The sequence below is a fragment of the Heterodontus francisci genome, chromosome 8 (genome assembly GCF_036365525.1).
Source record: "Heterodontus francisci isolate sHetFra1 chromosome 8, sHetFra1.hap1, whole genome shotgun sequence".
Lineage (NCBI taxonomy): Eukaryota > Metazoa > Chordata > Chondrichthyes > Heterodontiformes > Heterodontidae > Heterodontus > Heterodontus francisci.
In genome coordinates, this window is record NC_090378.1 from 68,463,216 (window position 1) to 68,486,377 (window position 23,162).

Below are 23,162 nucleotides of genomic sequence, written 5' to 3' on the forward strand. Positions count from 1 at the left end.
AATTCAGTAGTTACCACAGCCATTTCCTATTGACCTGTTTAGGCACCAATAACTACTTAGAACAATGAGTAATGTTGTAGTTAATGATGCTAAAAGCTATAATCCACATAGATTAAATGATAAACTATGAGTACAACAACAGCCAAAAAATTATATGGCTCATTGGGTAAATGTTCCTGTGCTCTAGCATTGAGCCATATAGTTTAGGAGGGTCTCGGGCTCAGAGCATGATCTGTGTTTAGTGAGCTAAGCTGAGCCAGGGAATATTACAATTGTCCTTCGCATTGCTAGACAAAGGAGGGAAAAATGGTCAGGGCTAATATTTTGATTGTCATTTGGTAATGTCTTGCTAACAGTGTCTCGAGGTGGGCATCAAGCAAGGACTGGATTGGGCTCAACTGTGATGCCCTCACAGTCAAATAACCTGCTGACACTTGCTGCCTAGGCTCACATATGAAAAATTGACTTTATCCTGATAGGAGTTACTGCCTCCTGGAATAGAGCAATAAGAAGAGGAATGTCAAGTTTTAAAGATTACCTTTTCTGCATTCCTTCAATTTTTCTTAAATTCACTGTGCTACTTCTCAGTTGAAAGAGTAGGTAACTGGGCTTCTGCACATTTTCACCAGGAGCTCAAATGTAGAAAAACCTGAATATTGATACATTAGGAAGAACTCACCGGAAGTCATCAAATTATAGGGCTTTTAATAACTTCTTAGAATCCTGTGAGTTTATTTCAGTAAATGAAATATGACCTGTTTTCGTGAGAAACCTGGGTGAAGAACCAAACCCTGTAGTGCAGGACACCACCAAGGCAAAAAGCAGTAACAGAGAGGAACAGATAGGTAGGTAGCACCAAGTTTAAATTTTAGAAATATTTAAATTTTAGAAGGAAGGGAAGACTGAGGGAAGTAAGGAGCTCCCCAGTTTTAAAACCCTGGAAACAAAACAGAGTTAAAGATGACGTACTGAGTCTTGATTTCAACACAAGAAAAAAGAGTGAAGAGGGCTACATATTTTTACCTTAAGAGGAAAATGAGTGGAGTGTTCAGACAAATAATCATCATCAATATGTCAAATTTAACAACTATTTTTGATGACAACTACAAACTGAACCTTTTATGTTTCATTTCAAGGGCCCAGTGTATAAAGTAGCATGGTCACCATTTTCTTTGGAAACTTTTCTGAGCTGCTCTGCTGACTGGTCCATTCATGTATGGAATCAGGAAGTACTGAAACCAGTTCTACGCTTTTCTTCGACTATCACAAAGGCTGTGCATGACATCATGTGGTCACCAAAATCCGCCACTGTGTTTGGAGCAGTGAATGAGGACAGAGTGGAAATCTGGGACCTTGCTGCTAGCACGTCAGTATTTCCCTTGTTTGTTTAAATATTGTTGATTGAGAATTGTCATTAATCTTGAAAAGATAATATTTCCCAATGGCCTAGTTGATAAAGGCAGCACCTGGTATCTTAACAAAGACAGACAGACCAAAGGTCTTAGTTTTGGATTTTAGTCTGTGCTGAGTTAGTTAAGCTCACCCAAGAAAACAGTTGAAGTTCTGCAATTAGTCTTAGCTACCCCTTGGCTAGGGCACATAGTGGGGGGCAGGAGCCAGAAGCTGGTGGAAATCAGCCAGAGTTCCCATTTTTGATCATTTTCATGATCCCTATCTAGTGAGCCCTGTTAGAAAGTGTACTATATGGACACCGGGTGATAACAGGGATTGACTATGTTGCCTGCCATTGTCAAAAACACTTAATATTCACTGTCTAGGATCACATATAAAGGGTGGATGCTTAGGTGAGGTAATGCAGGACTGCAAGCATCTATGGAACCATATCCTAGCAATCCTTGGCAGCACTTTCAGGAAAGGAGGGAAGAAATCGGAGTACAAACAACCTCAAGTAGATAGCATTGTGAAGTTTTGTCAGGTTCCCACCTGCTCCAAAGGGAGCCTGCCACATGAGGGGGTAACAGGGACGAAGATTTTTTTGTTACTGGACTCTGTTGCTCGAGCAGCTTAAAGAAGCCAATTGTCACCTGGGCATCAAGAAGTGTGGAGGCCACTGGTCATAATCTACCTGTGGAGGAGAGAACTTTGATCACCCTGTGATTGGTTGCACTCATTAGGAGGCACCTTTGGGATTTAAACTCAATTTTTCAGCCCTAGCATTGCTGGGTGCCAATAAAATGCTGCCATGAGTAGCATCTAACATTGCTATGGCAATAATTTGAGGAAATCAAGCTAAGTGGATAACGATATGTGCAAGACAGTGGAGTTCTCCACTGTCTGGAGACAAAAACATGGATTCTGTTCCAAGTCACGGTCCCTACAGTGGTTCCCCACTGGCTGGAGACAAAAACGTAGATTCTGTTTCAAATCATGGTTGGGATGGGCAGCTCACACCTGTATGGTGCAACAGGCATGGACCTTGACTCGCAGCTAGAAAATTGGAGTGGACCATGCTGTGTCTTCCTGAAATTAAAGAAAGAAAGAACTTGCATTTATGTAACATATTTCATATTCTCAGAATCAGTTATTCAATTATTCTGAGGTGTAGCCACTGTTAAATAAGGAAATTGAGTAGCAAGGTCTATCTCATGCGTATGTAGTGTGGTAAATCTCACATCCTAAAGTGTAGCTCACCACCTGGTTTGAAATTTTTTTTTTTTTAGAGATACAGCACTGAAACAGGCCCTTTGAGTCTGTGCCAACCAACAACCACCCATTTAGACTAATCCTACATTAACCCCATATTCCCTACCACATCCCCATCATTCTCCTACCACCTACCTACACTAGTGGCAATTTATAATGGCCAATTTATCTAACAACCTGCAAGTCTTTGGTTGTGGGAGGAAACTGGAGCACCCGGCGGAAACCCACGTGGTCATAGGGAGAACCTGCAACTCCACACAGGCAATACCCAGAACTGAACCCGGGTCGCTGGAGCTGTGAGTCTGCGGTGCTAACCACTGCACCACTGTGTTGCCCATGTGCCAATTTGGGAAGGTTTGGGCAGAGACTTCACTGACTTTATTGTTCTTCATTGTTCAGCTGGGTCTGAATAGTGGATGGAGATCAGTGATTACAAATCCATGAATTACATATGCGATTTAACTTAATTTTTTTTAAAGACTGCAAAATTCATATTCCATACATCTCAAAGTCCACTCCTTTGTAGTAAGCACAAAATTACCAGAGCAAATAGTCAAAATTTTCATTCTTTTACTCATTTTACTATTACTTCCTTTGGTAGATTGGATCCTGTTATTATCTGCCCAGCCAATGAAGGGTTAAGTTTGTCTACCATACTCTTTGCTAAAAACACAGACTGCATTCTTGTTGGTGACAGCAATGGACAGGTCATCGTATATGAGCTTGATAATATGCCCCAGCAGGAAGATTCTGTAAGTTAAATTTTAGGCACAGTACCTTGCTGCATCTTATGAATTTCTCTCTTTTTAACTGTAATTTCCACGAATGATAGTGCCTCTATCTTGTACATTGATAACTTTACTTATCATTAGACATTGAATATCTCTTATGATTATGCAACTTTATTGTTGATGTTCCACATAATCCCATACATGTAAATACAATAGTCCAAGTTGTCAACAGTAAACAAATTCCAACTGAGATTTTCCATTGTGAGTTGTACACCCAAGACATATGCTCACAGCAAAACATAAACCTGGGTAAAAGCAGCAATCTGAATTGTCACATGGTTACAAGGAACAGGTGGCATTAATATACGGGCAATTTTGCACTCTTGCACGTACACTTGGAAAAGCTACTTTGCAGAACTGTGAGTCACTCCAATGTGCGCTCTCTTTGCATGGTCATTTCCTCACTGGGAGCCTGATATAACAGGAACGCCCCGATAATCTTTTTCTTATTTTGTTTTTCCCTCTTAAGAGTGGAGGAATGGAAATATCCAGGAGTGCAGATACATATTGGTGATTTAACTTTTATTTTAATTTTAATTGATGGGAATTGGGAATATGGGGGCTGAAGCGGGCAGTGAACATTCTGTTCCACTTCACTCACCACCCCGTGCCCCCACCCAGAGCATGAAGCCCTGGAGATTTTAACTCCTAAGTTTCATTTGCATGCCCTGACTCTGAATCCTGCCTGAAAATGATGGGAATGATATTTATCACTACTGTAATCACATGGGCAGCCTACCACTGAGATTCAAACGAGGCCTGACTGCCAAAATGGTTCGGGTCTTAGACTAAAGATGTTGGGTTGGCAGCCCGCTTGCCCTGCTCACCACCCGCTCAAAAATTGCTTGTACTGGACTTAAAATTTACCTACTTCAACTTCCTCAAGACAGTTGGTCAGGAGGATTTTCCCCTTCTGAGTCCATGTTGGCTGCTGTTCACCTAGGTTATCATGCATGTAATCATCTTCTCCCCTCCCCCCCCCACCCCTCCCCCAATAATTTTACCCAGTGTTGAAGTATGACTAACTAGTCAGTATTTGCTTAAGAATGTTTGTAGTCCATTTTCAATCTATCAGACCTCCCCAGTGTTCATTGACTCTTTAATAATAACTGCCAATACCTCAGAAATCTCCTTCCCAGTCCCTTTCTTAGCAGTCGGGGATAAATCCCATCCATCTTTGGAGATTTTAAAGTTTTGAACTTTTATAACGGTCGTGGACTTCATTCTCAATTATCTCAAAGTTGTTAATGATGTCATGTTTTCCTCTTCCATTCACAGGTATCTATGCTAGATAGCATCATTGCAACCACATTGACCAGCCAATTAATTAGTGATACTTACACAACTTCACCGGAGGAGCCAGTTACTAATATCTGTGATACAGTTGGGTGATTTTTAAAAAAAATTTAAGATAAAACCAAAAATGACCATACAATAGTTAAATTCATTATTTTGAACATTACTGCTTTATTAAATAATATTGCAAACAAATTGACTCTGTAACTTTTGAAGTATTTTCATAATATATTAATAAACTCATTATATTCCCAAAGAATATTATGTAGCATTTCTTCAGCTCGATTTTACTCTACAATTATTGTCATCTGCTATTTTCATATCAGATAAACAGGTTAAAAATAACTTTGACTGGTTGATTAGGTCACCTATATCAATTTGACAAGGATAATTAAAGCATAAATTAACAATATTGGATACACTATTAGTTGCTGCAGCTACTCCTTAATAGTTAGGAAAGAAGAAGAAAGTGACAGATAGAGGCAAATTCTCTGAGTAAATTTGGTTATAATGTTGTCATTGTTTGCTCCAGATGTGATTAAAGTCAGCATTAAGTTGGGTTTTTTCTTCTTGAGAACAAACTGTATTGATATGCATTGATTGGCACTATGGCAACCTGGTCTCCATGCAAATTGTTTCAGCTTTCCCAAACAAACACACATCCGCTCATGGAAATCCTCTCAATCAATCTAAAGGTAGAAAGGGAGTTTATCAGAATTGCTGACCCATAGCATTGTAAAAAGACAGCAGAATATACAGATCGAAATCAGTTCAGTTTTGGTACCTGATGGGAAACAATGGGATACATTTTCATCTTCACCACCTGGGTGGTAATCTGACAGTGGATCACACGTTCATTATAGAACCTGCCCAATTTTCAATCGACTTATTTCAATAGAATGAAGTCAGGTGGGGGGTTCTACAATGATCAGGCAATCTGCTATACCAGATTACCATCCAGATGGTGCAGACAAAAAATTACCCCAGTGTTCTTTTCAAGGATTATTTTTTAATTTAAGTTATAGGTTAAAATGATGTTTGCTTGAGTAGGTATAAAATGTGGAGTTTTGGAAAGTTATGTGGTACATATTAGGAATATTGTCAACGTGCATCTGGGGAAATGTAGCCAACACAGATGTATTTGTATCCTACAGTCAAGTTGGCTCAGGGCTGACAGATGGGAATTAAAAGTTAGTATTAAGTATTGATTCAGCCAATTTATCCAATAAGTAGCTATGCTGAACAGATGAGCACGTTCAAACATTGGTTCGTGTTGAGTTAAATATCTCAGCTGATTTGCAATATGGATGCTTCAATTAGCCCCAATACTCCTGAGGTAGAGAAGGGAAATTTGATTTGTTCCTGCTCCTGATCACTAACTAGCAACCTATGTTCAACTGTGCATATTTAGACGACAGGAGAGGGCAGGCTAGGGCTTGGCTGCGGTACCCACAATGATTGAGTAAATTGTTGACGCTTACTGTCAAGGTTCCTACATGAATAATACCTTTTTGAGTGAGATAGCAGATGGTACCTGTGGAATTATAATTCATTGTGCTGCCAATGCCTTCAGCAGAGAGGAGACATAGCTGTGCTTCATAGCTGAGCCCAATGATGTTCTCACCCGCTATTCACACAACTATACTTTCCAGCAGGGATCATTGGACAGTGATGAGGAGTAGAAATGCCAGCTGACTTCTTCTCCCTGGTGAAGGGACACTGAGGCCAAGTGTAGTCTCAGCTGAAAGCTATGGCTTTTGATTTTTCTGAGGTGAATTTGTGGCAATGTTTAATTTGAAATAGTGCTTCTGCAGATGAAACTGTGGCAGTTTGGGCTGAGTATTAGTAATTGCCATTACAGAGTGAGATTTATACTTCACTCCCAGTTCCCTGCCTGTGCCATTTAGGTGTGAAATAATTACAAGGAGCTTATGGTTTCTCCCATGCAAGAAATACAAAGGAAAAATTGGACAAGGATGCCTCATTACGTTGGCACTTTGTATCTCCAAACAGCTAGCTGAATAGACATTAGCTGAAGCCCATAAACTCTCAGTAGTGGAGATGTAAATCTAGGCAGAGCTAAAGCTAAAAGATTTGGGAATAAACTACTAAAAGAAAGTATATAACTCTCCTGGACATAAACAGTCAAAGAAGTACAGAATGCTGTTTGACATGAAATGCAATAGGAAGGTCCTAGATTTAATCCCTCATCTATGCTCATTTATTCTTTCATGGGATGTGAGCATCACTGGCAAGGTAAGCATTTGTTGCCCATCCCTAATTGCCCCTGAGAAGGTGGTGGTGATCCGCCTTCCTGAACTGCTGAAGTCCATCTGCTGTAGGTACACCCAAAGTGCTGTTAGGGAGCAAATTTCAGGATTTTGACCCAGCGACAGTGAAGGAATGGCAATATAGTTCCAAGTCAGGATGATGTGTGGCTTGGAGGGGAACTTGCAGGTGGTGGTGTTCCCACGTGTCTGCTGCTCTTGTCTTTCTAGGTGGTAGAGGTCACAGTTTTTGAAGGTGCTTGTTTAATTGCTGCAGTGCATCTTATAGAAGGTATGTACTGCTGCCACTATGTGCCAGTGGTGAAGGGAGTGAATATTGAAGGGAATGGGCGCCCATCAAAGCAGGCTGCTTTGTCTTGGATGGTGTTGAGCTGCTTGTGTGTTGTTGGAGCTGCAGTCATCCAGGCAAGCAGAGAGTATTCCATCACACTCCTGATTTGTGCCTTGTAGATAGTGAACAGGCTTTGGGGAGTCGGGGGTGAGTTACTTATTGCAGAATTTCCAGCCTCTCATCTGCCTTTGTAGCTGCAGTATTTATATGGCTAGTCCAGTTAAGTTTTTTGTCCTGGTGACACCCAGGATGTTGATGGTGGAGGATTCAGCAATTGTAATGCCGTTGAACGTTAAGGGGAGATGGTTAGATTTGCTCTTGTTGGAGATGGTTATTGGGTGGCACTTATGTGGTGCGAATGTTACTTACCACTGATCAGCCCAAGCCTGAATATTGTCCAGGTCTTGCTGCATTTGGACACAAACTGCTTCAGTATCCGAGGAGTTGCAAATGGAACTGAACACTGTGCAGTCATCAGTGAATATCCCCACTTCCACAGCCCTCTGGGGTAGTGAATTCCAAAGATTCACAACCCTCTGAGTAAAGAAATTACTCCTTATGTCGGTCCTACGTGGCTTCCCCTTCATTTTGAAATTGTGTCCCTGGTTCTAGACTCCCCAACCAGGGGAAACATCTTACCTGCATCTACCCTGTCTATCTCTTTAAATATTTTGCAGGTTTCAATGAGATCAGCTCTCATTCTTCGAAATTCTACAGAATACAGGCCCAGTTTCCCCAATCTCTCTTCATAGGACAGTCCCGCATCCCAGGAACAAGTCTGGTGAACCTTATTGCAGTCCCTCTTTGGCAATATTATCCTTCCTAAGGTAAGGGGACCAAAACTGCACATAGTGCTCCAGGTGCAGTCTAACCAAGGTTCTATGCAATTGAAACAAGACTTCGCTACTCCTGTACACAAATCCTCTTGCAATAATGGCTAACATAGCATTAGCCTTCCTAATTGCTTGCTACACCTGCAAGTTAGCTTTCAGTGACTTATTGACGAGAACACCCAGGTCCCTTTGTATATCTACACTTTCTAATCTAGTACCCTTTAAGAAATACTCTGCACATCTATTCCTCCGACCAAAATTGGTAACCTCACATTGTTCCACATTATATTCCACCTGCCATGTTCTTGCCCACTCACGAAGTCTGCTCAAATCCCCTTGAAACCGCTTTGCATCTTCTTCACAACATTCCCACCTAGTTTTGTGTCATCCATGAACTTGGAAATATTATATTTGGTCCCCACATCCAAATCATTGAAATACATTGTGAAGAGCTGGGGCCCAAGCTGGGGCCATCCTTGTGTTACTCCACTAGTCACAGTCTGCCAACATGGGAATGACATATTTACCCCTACTTTCTGTTTTCTGCCTGTTAACCAATCCTTAATCCATACCAGTATATTACTTCCTATCCCATGTCCTTGAAGTTTGCTAACCAACCTACTGAGGGGGACTTTATCAAAAGCCTTGTGAAAATCGAAGTACACTATGTCCAACAATTCCCTTTTATCAGTTCTGTTAGTAACAGCCTCAAAAAACTCCAACAAGTTTGTCAAACATGATTTCCCATTCATAAATCCACGCTGACTATGCCCAAAAGATCATTATTATCCAAATGTCCATTTATCACATCCTTTAGAATAGATTCTAGCATTTTCCCAATGACTGATGCAACGCTAACAGGTCTGTAGTTCCCTGTTTTCTCTCTCCCTCCCTTCTTAAATAGTGGGGTGACATTTGCTACCTTCCAATCTGCAGGAACCATTCCAGGATCTTTAGAATTTTGGAAGATGATCACCAATGCATCTATTATATCCATAGCTACCTCTTTTAACACTCTGGGATGTAGAATATCAGGTCCTGGGGACTTATCAACATTAAGCTCCATTAATTTCTCCAATACAATCTTCTTACTAATACTAATTTCCTTCAATTCCTCATTCTTCCTAGTCCCTTGGATCTCTAATTCTGGGAGATTTCTTGTATCTTCCTTAATGAAGACAGACACAAAGTAATAATTTAGCTTCTCTGCCATTTCTCTATTCCCCATTATAAAATCTCCTGACTCTGCTGTAATGGACCCACATTTGTCTTAGCCAAATGTTTCCTTTTTTCCTACCTATAGAAGCTTTCTCAGTCCATTTTCATGTTTTTTGCTAGTTTATCTTCATATTCTATTCTTCCTTCCTTAATCAGTTTCTTGGTCCTCCTTTGCTGTATTCTAAAATCCTCCCAATCCTCAGGTTTACTACCATTTCTGGCAACTTTATATGCCTTTTCTTTTAATCTTATACAATCCTTAACTTCCTTTGTTAGCCACGGTTGACTGACTTTTCGTTTTGGGTTTTTGTGCCTTGAAGGAATGGGCTGTAAACTATAGCAATTCTTTAAAGACTATCCATTGCCTATGTACTGTCATACCTTTTAATGTATTGTCCCAATCCACCTCAGCCAATTTGTCCCTCATACTTTCATAATTTCCTTTGTTCAAATTTAACACCCTGGCTTCAGATTGAACTACCTTACTTTCAAACATAATGTAAAATTCTATCATATTATGGTCACTGATCCCTAAAGGTTCTTTTACAACAAGATTGTTAATTAGGCCTTTCTCATTACATAATGCTAGATCTAAAACAGCCTGTTCTCTCGTCAGTTCCTCAACATATTGCTCTAGAAAATCATCCCTAACACTCCAGAAACTCATCCTGCACAGCATTAGTGCTCATTAGGTTTACCCAGTCTATATGCAGACTGAAATCACCCACGATTACTGTAGTACCCATGCTACATGCTTCTCTAATCTCCTGATTAATTATGTGCCTCACACTATCACTAGTGTTTGGTGGCCTATAAACAACTCCTACCAATGTTTGTGGAGAGAGAAACAGAGTTCTGATGAAAGGTCACAGACCTGAAACATTAATTCTGTTTCTCTCTCCACAGATGCTGCCTGATCTGCTGAGTCATTCCAGCACTTTCTGTTTTTATTTCAGATTTCCAGCATCTGCAGTATTTTGCTTTTATTTATCCTACCAATGTTTGCTGCCCCTTGCTGTTTCTTAGCTCCACCCAAACAGATTCCACATTTTGTTAAATCTGAGATCCTCCCTTACTAATGTACTGATCCCATCCTTTATTATCAGCACAACACCACCTCTTTTTCCTTTTTGCCTGTCCTTCCTAAATGTCGAATATCCTTGAATATTCAGTTCCCAGTCTTGGTTACCTTGTTTCTGTAATGGCAATTAGATCATACCAATTTACCTCTATTTGTGTCTTTAAGGCATCTACGTAGTTGTGAATGCTACGTGCATTCAGGTAGCGTGCCCTTTAACTTGCCTTTTTGACACTATTTTGCATTCTAAGCCTAGCTGATACTCGCCTTTGTTTCGATTGCCTTCTAATTTTGCTTGCTACTTTTCGATTTGCTGTTACCAGCTTTACTTCCTTCCAACTTAAGCTACCCCTCAGGCTCCAATCCCCCTGACAAACTAATTTAAACCCTTCCCAACCCTCCTGTTGCACAGGATCAGTCTCCTCAGATCCTCATTCCCTATCTTACCTGGTTCCCCTTAATCTGTACACTTCTGGTCACAGCAATGCTATTCTGAACCTGCACCTCTCCACAAGAGCAAATTTTCTCGATACTCCTCCCCCTCCCTTATGTGTTGGAGTGTTTCCAACTTGCACTGCAGCTCAATGACTGTGAGCTGGAGAGCATTGAGACAGATCCATCTACTGCAGATGTATTTACCATAATAGTCTCACGGTCCACAACCTCCTACAATTGCATGCCAGAGATACAGCCTGTTCTGCCATATCTTAGTTGATATTATTATCTACTTTTTAGTTTGTTGAAAGTTTTTTCTTTTTCTACATACTAACTTGCACTAAGCACTAAAACACTGGAAAAATATTTAAATACTTACTGCCTCAAGCTTTCACGAACCACTACAAGTATTGGAGGCAAAAAGCAGCACTTCTTTCCCCCCTCTGCACCGAATTCCCACTTGCCCCAAATTCCCAACTTTTGCACTCTATTTACGATGCACTCTGAATTGCACTCACTTTGTACCAACCACGCTGCCCATCAGCAGAGGTAACACATCTACATAAAATATTTGTATTGTTATAACCAGGTGAGAAAGTTGTTTAGGGGTCTTTTGCTGTCTTCACCTGGCCTTATTGTAACAGGGTTTAATTTTAAACACACTATGTTTTGAGCTCTCCCTTTGTGAATCCTTGTTCACAGCTTTCCAATTATAAGACAAAGAAATGAGCACATCAGGTTTTTCTTAGGTCTAAAGAAGAAAAAATGAAATTTATTAAACCATAAACTTAAGCTGTAATACGGTTAACGCCTATGAATATATGACGTGCCCACTCTAGCATGTACATGTGATACACGCATGCAAATTGGGACAGAAAAGAGGAGAGGAAAATATGGTAGAGAGGGGTTTGAGGCAATTTCAGAAGAGTTTCTTGTTTACTGTGCTTCAAGCTCACTTGATTGTAGGTAGTCTTGCTTTTCATTGGGGCCCAGTATTCTTAAACCTTATTCAATGTAGGAGACTTTTCTCTCTTTGAGGTTCGTCCCAAGATTCAGTTCCCTGAGAGATGAGCAAGTAGACAGTAGAGAGGTCTTCTCAAACCAGGAGTCAGGAGCTTTCTGAGTTCAAATTCTGTTTTTCCAATTTAAAACTCCCCTAGTTGGCCAGCAGGTGGTCACATGACCGACTGATTTGACCAGGTCTCTTCTGTGTATTGGGGCAGGGACTGGTTCCTTTGTTCCAACACTGTCTGTTACTATGCCAATGGCTTTCCAGTCAGGGGTTTACAATTTTAAGTTTTAATGTTCATGTGGCGAAATAATGTGTGCCTCAGTCTTGGCAGGTGCGGGGTTTGCCTGACATTTCCACACCCAGGGGAATGAAATGCAATTTGACGAAAAACGGCACATTTCATTACAGAGTTTGAGAGAAATATAAGATACAGAAAGCAAAACCTTGCATTTCTCTCATTCGTTTCCATTCATTCACCAATCTTAAAGTACATTAAAAAAAAGGTCTGTTTTGGGTGCCAGGACTGCTTTACAAAGTCTTTTGACTTCAGGGGATGGGTGGTGAACTGTGGGGGAGGAGTCTTTTCTCTGACTGTGGGGGAGGAGTCTTTGTTACTCTCCCCTTTGTTCTCTGGGACACTCCTACCTGCAGGTATTTGTACAGACTAGGCTGCACTCTCCTGTGGCACCGACTAAGGGAGGCATCACCTTCTGTGCTCCCTCGAGGTCTTTCTTTGTCTCTGCAGGTTCCTGTAAATGCTGCTAGCAATTCTGGTGGGGTGCTTCTTGAGTCTGCATTCACATAGGAGGAAGAGAGGTCTAACTTTTGACATTTTTCGGGGTTGGTTGATCAGACAGTAGGGGTTTTCAACTGGGATTCTTCCTGGACTTCTTTTAACCTGCCCTCAGTCACTTTTTCCCCTTATCTTTCTAAACTTTTGCAGCCGTGTGCCTGCCTGTTCCCTTTTGTTCTCTGCGGGGGTCCCTTACAGTTCACCAGCCGTCTGCTGGAGGGCCCTCCTAACACTGGTACAGGACTTAGGGGTGCAGATTTCACTGTAGGTTGGGGTTTCCCCTCAACCTGGTACATGTGGCAACACCTTCAGTACTCCACCACATACTTGTGGAGTTTTAGCCAGTCAAACTGCTGTCTTATGCAGGCTTTGGTCTTTTGTATACCGGCATGTACAGCTACCGTTGTCTCATGGGCCCTTCTTAATATTTCTCCTTGCCATCAGGTCTGTGAGGAGAACTCCATTTCCTCATCAGTATCTCATTCTTTAAATCGGGGACTCCCTATGCTTCACTTTCAGATTGAGCAGCCTGTGCTAACTCTCGCAATACTGGATCGGCCCGCTGAGCCTCAGCTAGGGAAAATACATTTAATTCCTTCCCTGGGTCTCCTAACTTTCCAAAGAAAGTCTCGGACAGGCAGACCTCATGGTCATTTGCCTGCAGTGCCAATGCAGTCTCCTGTGGGGGAGCTGGTTTGATCATGGCCTGACCCACTGCACATTCGGGGGAACTGCAGGGGACTGTCTCCTGCCTCCATCTCTGACATCCTGCAGTCTTTCTTGCATTACTGGGGGGGTGCTACCGCTTTCAAGCCTGCCAGATTGTTACCTTGGAGCAGGCCAACCCCATCCACAGGCAAACTAGGGACAATCCCTACAGTCAGTCCTTTTCCCAGTAAAAGGGATCTGGTGGCCCCATATCCCTGAGAATTACTTTGGGCTTGCTTGCCCCACTCAAGGGATATGGGTTACTTTCCCTTCAAATACAAAACCCTGATAACCTTCAGGAATCCTATTAACTTTTCCTGCACTGGCCGCAGTAAGTTTCTTGGGTTGCATTCATATTGTAGTTAAAACCACAGCTTGTTCTGCTGTGCTTTGCCTCAGGTCCCCGTCATCACTGAGCAGGTGTGCCCTGATTAACCCTACCAGTTTCCCCTTTAGTTTCCAGCAGTAAGCTTTTAAATGCCCTGCCTTATTACAATGGCAGCACACAGATCTCCGCGTCTCATTCTTGCTCACAGACCTTCCTTTTTGGCTGGAGGAAGGTCCCCTGTGTCTCCTGCTTTCCTTTCTCTTCCAGGACTGCCTGGGTGGAGATCACCTTCCCACCCTTTGTCCTTTTTGGATTTGTGGGGGTGATTAAGAAAGGTTCTCCCCTGGGAAACCGACTTATAAATTAAAGCAAACTCATTAGCCAGAAAGGCCACTTGCCGGGCTCCCAGAACCCGCTGCTCCTCTACATGGGTTTTTATTGAGAATGGGAGAGAGTTATTAAATTCCTGTAACAGAATTACTTCTCTGAGATTCTCATAGCTGAGCTGTATTTTTAAAGCCCTCAGCCACTGGTCAAAAGCCAACTGCTTGCTGCTTGCAAACTCCAGATAAGTTTGATTAGCTTGCTTTTTGAGGGTTCTAAACTTTTGGCAATAGGCTTCGTGTACTAATTCATATGCCCCGAGGATAACATTTTTGGTCAGTTCATAATTTGATGAACTCTCATCTGGCAAGAGGGAATAAACCTCATGGGCTTTTCCGCTTAGTTTGCTTTGCATTAAAAGAGACCAGGTCTCAGCTGGCCATTTTAGCTGCCTTGCCAGTTTCTCAAAAGACAAGAAAAATGCTTCCACATCTTCCTCATTGAATTTTGGAATTAACTGGGCGTGTTTTAGCAATTTTGTACCCAGCCCTGCATTGTGCTCCTCCATATTGGCCATGCTTTCACTAGGGTCACTCTGTCGCCCCCTAGTTAACTCAAGCCGCTTCAACTCTCTCTCTCTTCGTATTCCTTCCAGAATATTCTTTCTCTCTCTCTCTCCCCTCTCTTGTTCTTTCTGTTCCTCCTGGAAGGCTCTTTCTTTCTCCCTCTCCTGTCTCTCTCTCTCTCTCTCTCTTTCCCTGTCTTCTAATTCAAGTTTCCTTTGTTCCAATTGTATCTTTGCTAGCAGTACCCTTTCTGGGTCTGCTTCTAACACTGCTTCTGCTTCTTCAATTCAAGGGCAAAATGGTTGGCCACTAGCCTTATGAGTTCAGACTTCTGAGCTTTGCCCGTACAGTGATCCCACACTGCTCAGCCATTTTCCTCACCTCCTCCATAGACAGTGCTTTTAACTTATCCCAAGTTACTTCACCCTGGTTTAAAAATCTACTAGTTTCAGTTGCAGACATGTTAGTATTCAATCACACACAACCACAAGAAAACCTGTATTGAAAACTTGTTCTTTTTGCTTGGGAACAATTTGGCTTCCCAGTTCCAATTTCACTCATTTGTCTGTGGATAAAATTCTGGTTGCTAGCCCCCAACTTCCCGTTACGACCAGGTGAGAAAGTTATCTAGGGGTCTTTTGCTGTCTTCACCTGGTCTCATTGTAAAAGGGTTTAATTTTAAAAACGCTGTGTTTTGAGCTCCCCCTTTGTGAATCCTTGTTCACAGCTTTCCAATTATAAGACAAAGAAATGAGCACACCAGGTTTTTCTTAGGTTTAAAGAATAAAAAATGAAATTTATTAAACCATAAACTTAATCTCTAATACGGTTAACGCCTACGGCTATATGACGCGCCCACACTAGCATGCACATACGATACACACATGCAAATAGGGACAGAAAAGAAAAGAGGAAAATATAGTAGAGAGGGGTTTGAGGCAATTTCGGAAGAGTTTCTTGTTTACTGTGCTTCAAGCTCACTTGATTGTAGGTAGTCTTGCTTTTCGTTGGGGCCCAGTATTCTTAAACCTTGTTTACTGTAGGAGACTTTTCTCTCTTTGAGGTTTACCTGTCTTCACAAGATTCAGTTCCCTGAGAGATGAGCAAGCAGACAGGAAATAGGCCTTCTCAAACCAGGAGCCAGGAGCTTTCTGAGTTCAAATTCTGTTTTTCCAATTTAAAACTCCCCTAGTTGGCCAGCAGGTGGTCACATGACCGACTGATTTGACCAGGTCTCTTCTGTGTATTGGGGCAGGGACTGGTTCCTTTGTTCCAACACTGTCTGTTACTATGCCAATGGCTTTCCAGTCAGGGGTTTACAATTTTAAGTTTTAATGTTCATGTGACGAAATAATGTGTGCCTCAGTCTTGGCAGGTGGGGGTGGTGGGGGGGGGGGGGGGGGGGGCGCGGTTTGCCTGACAGTATATAATGATGAATATTATTACTTAAAGAGAGATCCTCATTTTAAAGACTGCATTGTGTCTCACTGTACTATATGTTTGCTTAAAATCTTTAAATGGAATCCAGAAGAAGTGGATAATTAACTCTCCCCACCCAACTAATCTTAAATAGACATATGGTGACTTATAATTTTGCAGGCAATAGGAGCCCCCCAGTAACTTACCAAAGTGCTCATACCTCTTAGGGTAATTCTTTTGAGAGCATATGCCCACAGCAGGGCCTGTGGTTGTAGTTGTTTGCTTTAAATATTGCATCTTATGATTTTTATTTACTCTCAGGTGTAATCTTCAAATGTATCAGCAGGTGATTCAAGTGTGGAGGATGTCATAGCTGAGCCCAATTCAATCTTCATCAACATCTGCACATATGCACAGTACTATTACTGGGATCAGGAGGTGGATGCCACTGGACTTTTTTTTGTTAACTGCATAACCCAGGGATGCTTAGTATCCCAACTACTGCCCTGTCTGAGATTAACTCAACAGAGCTTTCTCACTGAGCCTTCAAGGAATTACAAAAATGGATATATGTTCATAATTATAGGACACCACTCTGAAGAAACAGAGCAACATCACTTTAATTAGATAAAATATTTTACAGCCAAAATGGCTTTTTATAGATGGTACAGTCAAATCAAACTACTTTAGTAGAATAACACTATCACAGGTAAGTAAAAAATAGAAATCCATCAAGATCACAATAGACTACTAGCAATAGAATAACTTGTCTTGTGTAAACTCTTCAAAAGTATTACATCAAACATATTTCTGGATTTAAAATATTGGCATCATCATATGATCATTTGGAGGTAGAATTTTGACTTAGTAAAATATTAACATGTGGTGTTTTAAATATGTTAAATAAATAGAGGATCTCACACAACATAAGTTATAAAAGTATCATTTGCTCATTTTTTTCAGAAACGAAAATTGTTTAATCAGTTCTGCATTCATTGGGTTGAATTTCATCAGGCCTGTAGGGACGGGCTGGAAGGTGGTGGGGAGGGCCAGAAAAATGGTGAGGGATGGCAGGGGTGGAGTGCCTTTCTGATGTCAAAGAATTTTGCCAGGGGCAGGGAAGGCCATCCGTCACGTGGGGAGGCAACCCAGTAAAACCTGGCTGCCTTCTGTGGGTTGGGGAGGTGGGGGGGCCTCCTGTTTGTGTGCAATCTGTGGCCCACAAAGGGCCCACAGCGGGAAAGGCCACCCCGCGCCAGCATCGCCTCACCACCCTAACCAACCGACCGACCCCCATCGCCGGGTCTTGCCTGACTGACCCCGCGAGTCTGCTCCACTTACCTTCACTCCAGGCCTCCAGCACTGCTTCTGGTCCCAGGCATACTGCAGTCTCAGCAGTGGCCACCGTTCCCTGCAGATCTTGGAGATGGAATACCCATCCTTAAAGGGACAGGGATCCTGGCATCGGGCAATTAACTGCCTGAGTGCCATAAAATGCAGCTGGGGCTCCCTCAAACGGCCGAACTCCGCCTTTCAGGCCTGGTGTCGGGATCCCTGCTGCCTGCACAAAATTCAGCCTATTATCTAGTATAAACCAAAAGTATCATTTCCAGGACTTCTGTGTAGAAAGAACTGTTTCCACATGTGAGAGGTATAAAAATTTGCTTTTGGTAATGGCTGACTATGTGTTGAACAAATAACATGAAAATGTGAAGGTCTGTTCGGGTCAAATTACACAAAGTTTAATTGGTGCAGAAGTATTCAGTGACATTTTTCTTCCCTGTAATTTTGTTCCCTTTCTATCTCACTCTCCTGAAGGTGCTATTTCTTTCCGAGGTGTGTTTCATACTCTGGTACCTTGCTCACATACAATGAGTAAAGTCAGCCTATTTGATCAGTGGGCACCTCAATGTCAACCCAAATTCTGTCATACAGCAATAAATAACCACTATAAGATTTTCAAGCATGATTCATGGGCTTGAAAACCCCACTTGCTAACTTTTTAAAAATTTGTTCATGGGTTGTGAGCATCACTGGCAAGGTTTGCATTTGTTGTCCATCTCCAATTGCCTTTGCGAAAGTGATGGTGAACCGTTGTCTTGCACCACTGCAATCCATTTAATGTAGATACACCCACAGTGCTGTTAGGAAGGGAGTTCCAGGATTTTGACCCAGCGACAGTGAAGGAACGGAGATATACTTCCAAGTCAGGATGGTGTGTGGCTTGGAGGTGAACTTTCAGTTGGTGGTGTCCCATACATTTGCTGCTCTTGTCCTTCTAGGTGGCAGAGGTCAAGAGATTAGAATGTGCTGTTGAAGGAGGATTGGCCAGTTGCTGCAGTGCATCGTGTAGATGGTACACACTGCTGCCATTGTACGCCAATGGTGGAGGGAGTGAAGGTTCAAGGTGGTGCATGGGGTTCCGATCAAGTAGACTGCTTTGTCCTGGATGGTGTTGAGCTTCTTGATGTTGTTGGAGCTGCACCTATCCAGACAATTGGAGAGTATTCCATCACACTCCTGTCTTGTGCCTTGTAGATGGTAGACAGGCTTTAGGGAGTCAGGAGGTGAGTTACTTGCTGCAGAATTCCCTGCATCTGACCTGCCCTTGTAGCCACAGTATTTATATGCCTTAAATAAAAGCAAACTACTGAGGATGCTGGAAATCTGAAATAAAAACATCGGGCTGGATTTTATAAGTTTGCCACCGATCTCAAGCACAGAGGTTCATTTAAATAGCCAGGCAGGCCGCATCCCGCACCCCTCCACCCCCGATCATGGGGAGGGGGTGGGTGTCCATCCCTGGCAATGGCGTCAGCTGCCTGTGCGCAGCCAGGCCTACCAGCGTATTTAAATATTTAAAGATAGATGGATCAAAATTAAATGAATACATGTATTTTTCCCTCTCCCATCCCCCCATAACAACTAAATTAATTATTTGCTCTTCTCCCCCAACCCCAAAAACACTTCCCTTTACCATCTGACCTTCTCCATCCAAAATGCACAAAGTTTAAATTACAACCCTTAACACCATCCCCTACATACAGGACATTAATTTGACTCTGTTCTCCCCCAACCCCCGTTAGGGTCTGAAGTTCTGTTAATGAATGATAAATACCTGGTAGTTCAAGATAATAGGGCGAACAGGTGTTGGGTGTAGAGGGCTGCTACCCGACCCGAACCTGCCGGGACCCGATGACATGTGTCACGCTCGGGTCGGGTCGGGCCCATCTTCAGGGTATGGCTTTCGGGCTCGGGTCGGGCCGAGTCCAGGTTGGGTCGAGTCGGGTCGGGCCGGACACACATGGTAAGTGCTCTGCTGGTAAGTATTGAAATTAAAAAAACTTACCTGAGCTGGAAGTCCAGGACAAAACTGAGCCTGCGCAGTGAGCTATGATGTCATCACGCATGCGCTGGAGCTTCTTGCAGGTTCGGTGTCAGAAAGGTAAGTAAACGGATGGTCGGGTCAGGTCAGGTCGGGCTCAGGGCAAAATCGGAGGGACTTGGGCCGGGTCGGGTTCGGGTCTGCTGTGGTTCGGTCGGGTTCTTTTTTCCTGACCTGAGCAGGCCTCTAGTTAGGTGTCAATTAGTTAATTGTATTTAAGTGTGTGTGTATATAACGAAGAACCAGCCAGCACTGGCAGTGGGTGTTGTTAGGAGTGCTAAAGTAAGCTTTGTGGCAAGCAATAAACAATCTCCACCAAAGCATCCTAGTCTCAATGTCTTCGTCACAATCACAAGTTTCTCTAACCCCCCCTCCCACACTGATAAACTTATCTCCTCCTCCCTCCCCACCAGTGTTGTGCCTCATTTCCCCAGATGGGGATCCGAAGGCGCAGGACTGCCGGCGGCCGGGCCGAAGATCGCGGCGGGCCATCAAGGAGCGACATAAGTATATTGAAGTTAATTAATCTAATTGATTTGAATATTAAAATTGTGGTCCAGTTGCCCAGTGGCGGGGAGGCCACCACGGTGCCTCGCCACTGCTGAGAGGATCAGGCCAGGCCCTGCCGGTGTCGAGGTCTGTAGCGGGCCTCATCCTGGGCCATCTTCAGACCCCCACCCCTGCCATGGAACCCGACATCGAGGGTTCCTTACAATCCAGCCCAAAGAGTGCTGGAAATATTAAACAGGTCTGGCAGCACCTGCAGAGAGAGTTAATGTTTCAGGTCAATCTCTTTCATTCGAACAGTGTCAAGTATTCTGATGAAAGGTCATCGACTTGAAACATTAACTCTGTTTCTCTCTCCACAGATGCTGCCAGACCTATTGAGTATTTCCAGCACTCTCAGTATTTATATGCCTAGTCAGTTAAGGCCAATGGCACCCCCCCAGGATGTTAATAGTGGGGGAATCAGCAATGGTAACGCCAATGAACATCAACGGGAGATGGTTAGATTCTCTCTTGTTGGAGATGGCCATTGGCTGGCACTTGTGTAGCATGAATGTTACTTGCCACTTACCAGCCCAAGCCTGAATGTTGTCCAGGTCTTGCTGCATGCGGGCACAGACAGCTTCAGTATCTGAGGAGTTGTGAATGGCTCTGAACACTGTGCACTCATCAGTGACCATCCCCACTTCTGATCTACTGATGCAGGGAAGGTCATTGATGAAGCAGATGAAGGTGTCTGGGCCTAGGGCACTACGCTAAGCAACTCCTGCAGCAATGTCCTGTTGCTGGGATGGTAATATTACTTGTTCATTTGGTATGTGATCTATTGTAAGATGCACAGGACTAGAAATAATATCCAAAGAATATGTGGGCTTTTATTATAACTTAACTAGAACATATAGACACAGCTACTATAGGAGCCACACAAAAGCACATCTCACTCTGTCGTGCTACACCCACAACTCCCTGGTCATGTGTGATGCGACATCACATCCTCTGTTGACCTTCACTTACAGCCTCTTAAGGTGGTCCCCTCTTAAGTTGGTCCCACAATATTCCCCTTTTTTCCAAAGCCAAAAACATACGTACAATATACAGTGATGTTGCGTTTCGGGCTAACTATACATGATTAAAACAAAACGTTATTTACAAGTAAGCAAGTTTAACACTCTTAAAACATTGAAGAGGTTTGCCAGTTTGTCCTGATCTTGTTAATCTTTTTTATTTGTTTGAGTTGTGGACATCACTGGCTATCCCAGAATTTATTGCTCATCTCTAAATGCCCTTGAGAAGGTGGTGGTGAGCTGCTTTCTTAAACCGCTGCAGTCCTTGGGGTGTTGGTACATCAACAGTGCCGTTAGGAAGGGAGTTCCAGGATTTTGACCCATCGACAGTGAAGGAACAGTGATATAGTTCCAAGGATGGTGTGTCTTGGAGGGGAATTTGCAGGTGGTGCTGTTCCCATGCATCTGCTGCCCTTGTCCTTCCAGGTATAGAGGTTGCGGGCTTGGAAGGTGCTGCCAAAGGAGCCTTGGTGAGTTGCTGCACTGCATCTTGTAGATGATACACACTGCTGCAACTGTGCATCGGTGACGGAGGGAGTGAATGTTGAAGGTGGTGGAGGGAGTGCCAATCAAGCGGGCTGCTTTTTCCTGGATGGTGTTGAACTTCTTGAGTGTTGTTGGAGCTGCACCCATCCAGGCAAGTGGACAGTATTCCATCATACTCCTGACTTGTTTCTTGTAGATGGTGGACAGGCATTGGGAATTGGGGGGTGAGTTACTAGCCGCAGAATTCCAAGCCTCTGACTTGCTCTTGTAGCCACAGCATTTATGTGGCTGGTCCAGTTCAGTTTCTGGTCAATGGTGACCCCCAAGATGTTGATAGTGTGGGATTCAGCGATGGTAATGCAATTGAATGTTAAAGGGAGATGGTTAGATTCTCATTTGTTTGAGATGGCCATTGCCTGGCACTTGTGTGGCATGAATGTTACTTGCCACTTACCTGCCCAAGTCTGGATGTTGTCCAGGTCTTGCTGCAAATGGACACGGGCTGCTTCAGTCTCTGAGGAGTCGCGAATGGTGCTGAACATTGTGCAATCATCAGCGAATATCCCCACTTCTGACCTTATGATGGAGGGAAGGTCATTGATGAAGCAGCTGAAGATGGTTGAGCCTAGGACACTACCCTGAGGAAGTCCTGCAGTAATGTCCTTGGACTGAGATGATAGACCTCCAACAGCCACAACCATCTTCCTTTGTGCTAGCAATGACTCCAACCAGCGGAGAATTTTCCCCCTGATTCCCACTGGCTCCAGTTTTGCTAGGGTTCCTTGATGTAATACTCAGTTAAATGCTGCCTTGATGTCAAGGGCAGTCACTCTTACATCACCTCTTTTGTCCATGTTTGGACCAAGGCTGTAACGAGGTCAGGTGCTGAGTGGCCCTGGCAGAACCCAAACTGAGCATCATTGAGCAGGATATTGCTGAACAAACGCCACTTGATAGCTCTGTCAACGACCCTTTCCATCACTTTTCTGATGATCGAGAGTAGACTGATAGGGCAGTAATTAGCCGGGATGGATTTGATTTTTATAGCTTGTTTCTCTGGTTAGCTCACTTCTTGATCCAGGAAACACAGTTCCTCCTGTTGTCGAAACAATTAGGTGGTTATCAGCAGAAAGTTTTCTTGCCCATGTTTGACCTGATGCCATGAGACTTCATGGGGTCCGGAGTCAATGTTGAGGACTCGCAGGGCAACACCCTCCCGACTATATACCACTGTGCCACCACTCTGGTGGATCTGTTCTGCTGGTCAAACAGGACATACCGAGGGATGCTGATGGTGGTGTCTGGGATATTTTCTGCAAGGTATGATTTCGTGAGTAGGACAATATCAGGCTGTTGCTTGACTCGTCTGTGGCATAGCCCTCCCAATTTTGGAACAAGCCCCAAGATGTTAGTAAGGAGGACTTTGCAGGGTCGATGGGGCTGAGTTTGCCATTGTCGTTTCTAGCGCCTAGGTCAATGCCAGGTGGTCCTTCTAGTTTCATTCCTTTTCTTAGACTTTGTAACAGTTTGATACAACTGAATGGCTTGCTCGGCCATTTCAGAGGGCATTGCTGTGGGTTTGGAGTCACATGTAGGCTAGACCAGGTAAGGACTTCAGATTTCCTTCCCTAAAGGA

General features: G+C 43.2%; 1 protein-coding gene across 1 annotated transcript in view; it reads left to right on the top strand.

Moving 5' to 3' along the window:
- Window positions 1–4,950, top strand: part of dnai4 (dynein axonemal intermediate chain 4) — a 209,672-nt gene extending 204,722 nt beyond the window's left edge. Inside the window, exons 15-17 of the mRNA XM_068037286.1 lie at window positions 1,137–1,366; window positions 3,266–3,416; window positions 4,734–4,950. Of these exons, the coding sequence (XP_067893387.1) occupies window positions 1,137–1,366; window positions 3,266–3,416; window positions 4,734–4,847 (495 nt within the window). The 3' untranslated portion in view covers window positions 4,848–4,950. The remainder of the gene's footprint in view (window positions 1–1,136; window positions 1,367–3,265; window positions 3,417–4,733) is intronic.
- Window positions 4,951–23,162: the final 18,212 nt, after the last annotated feature.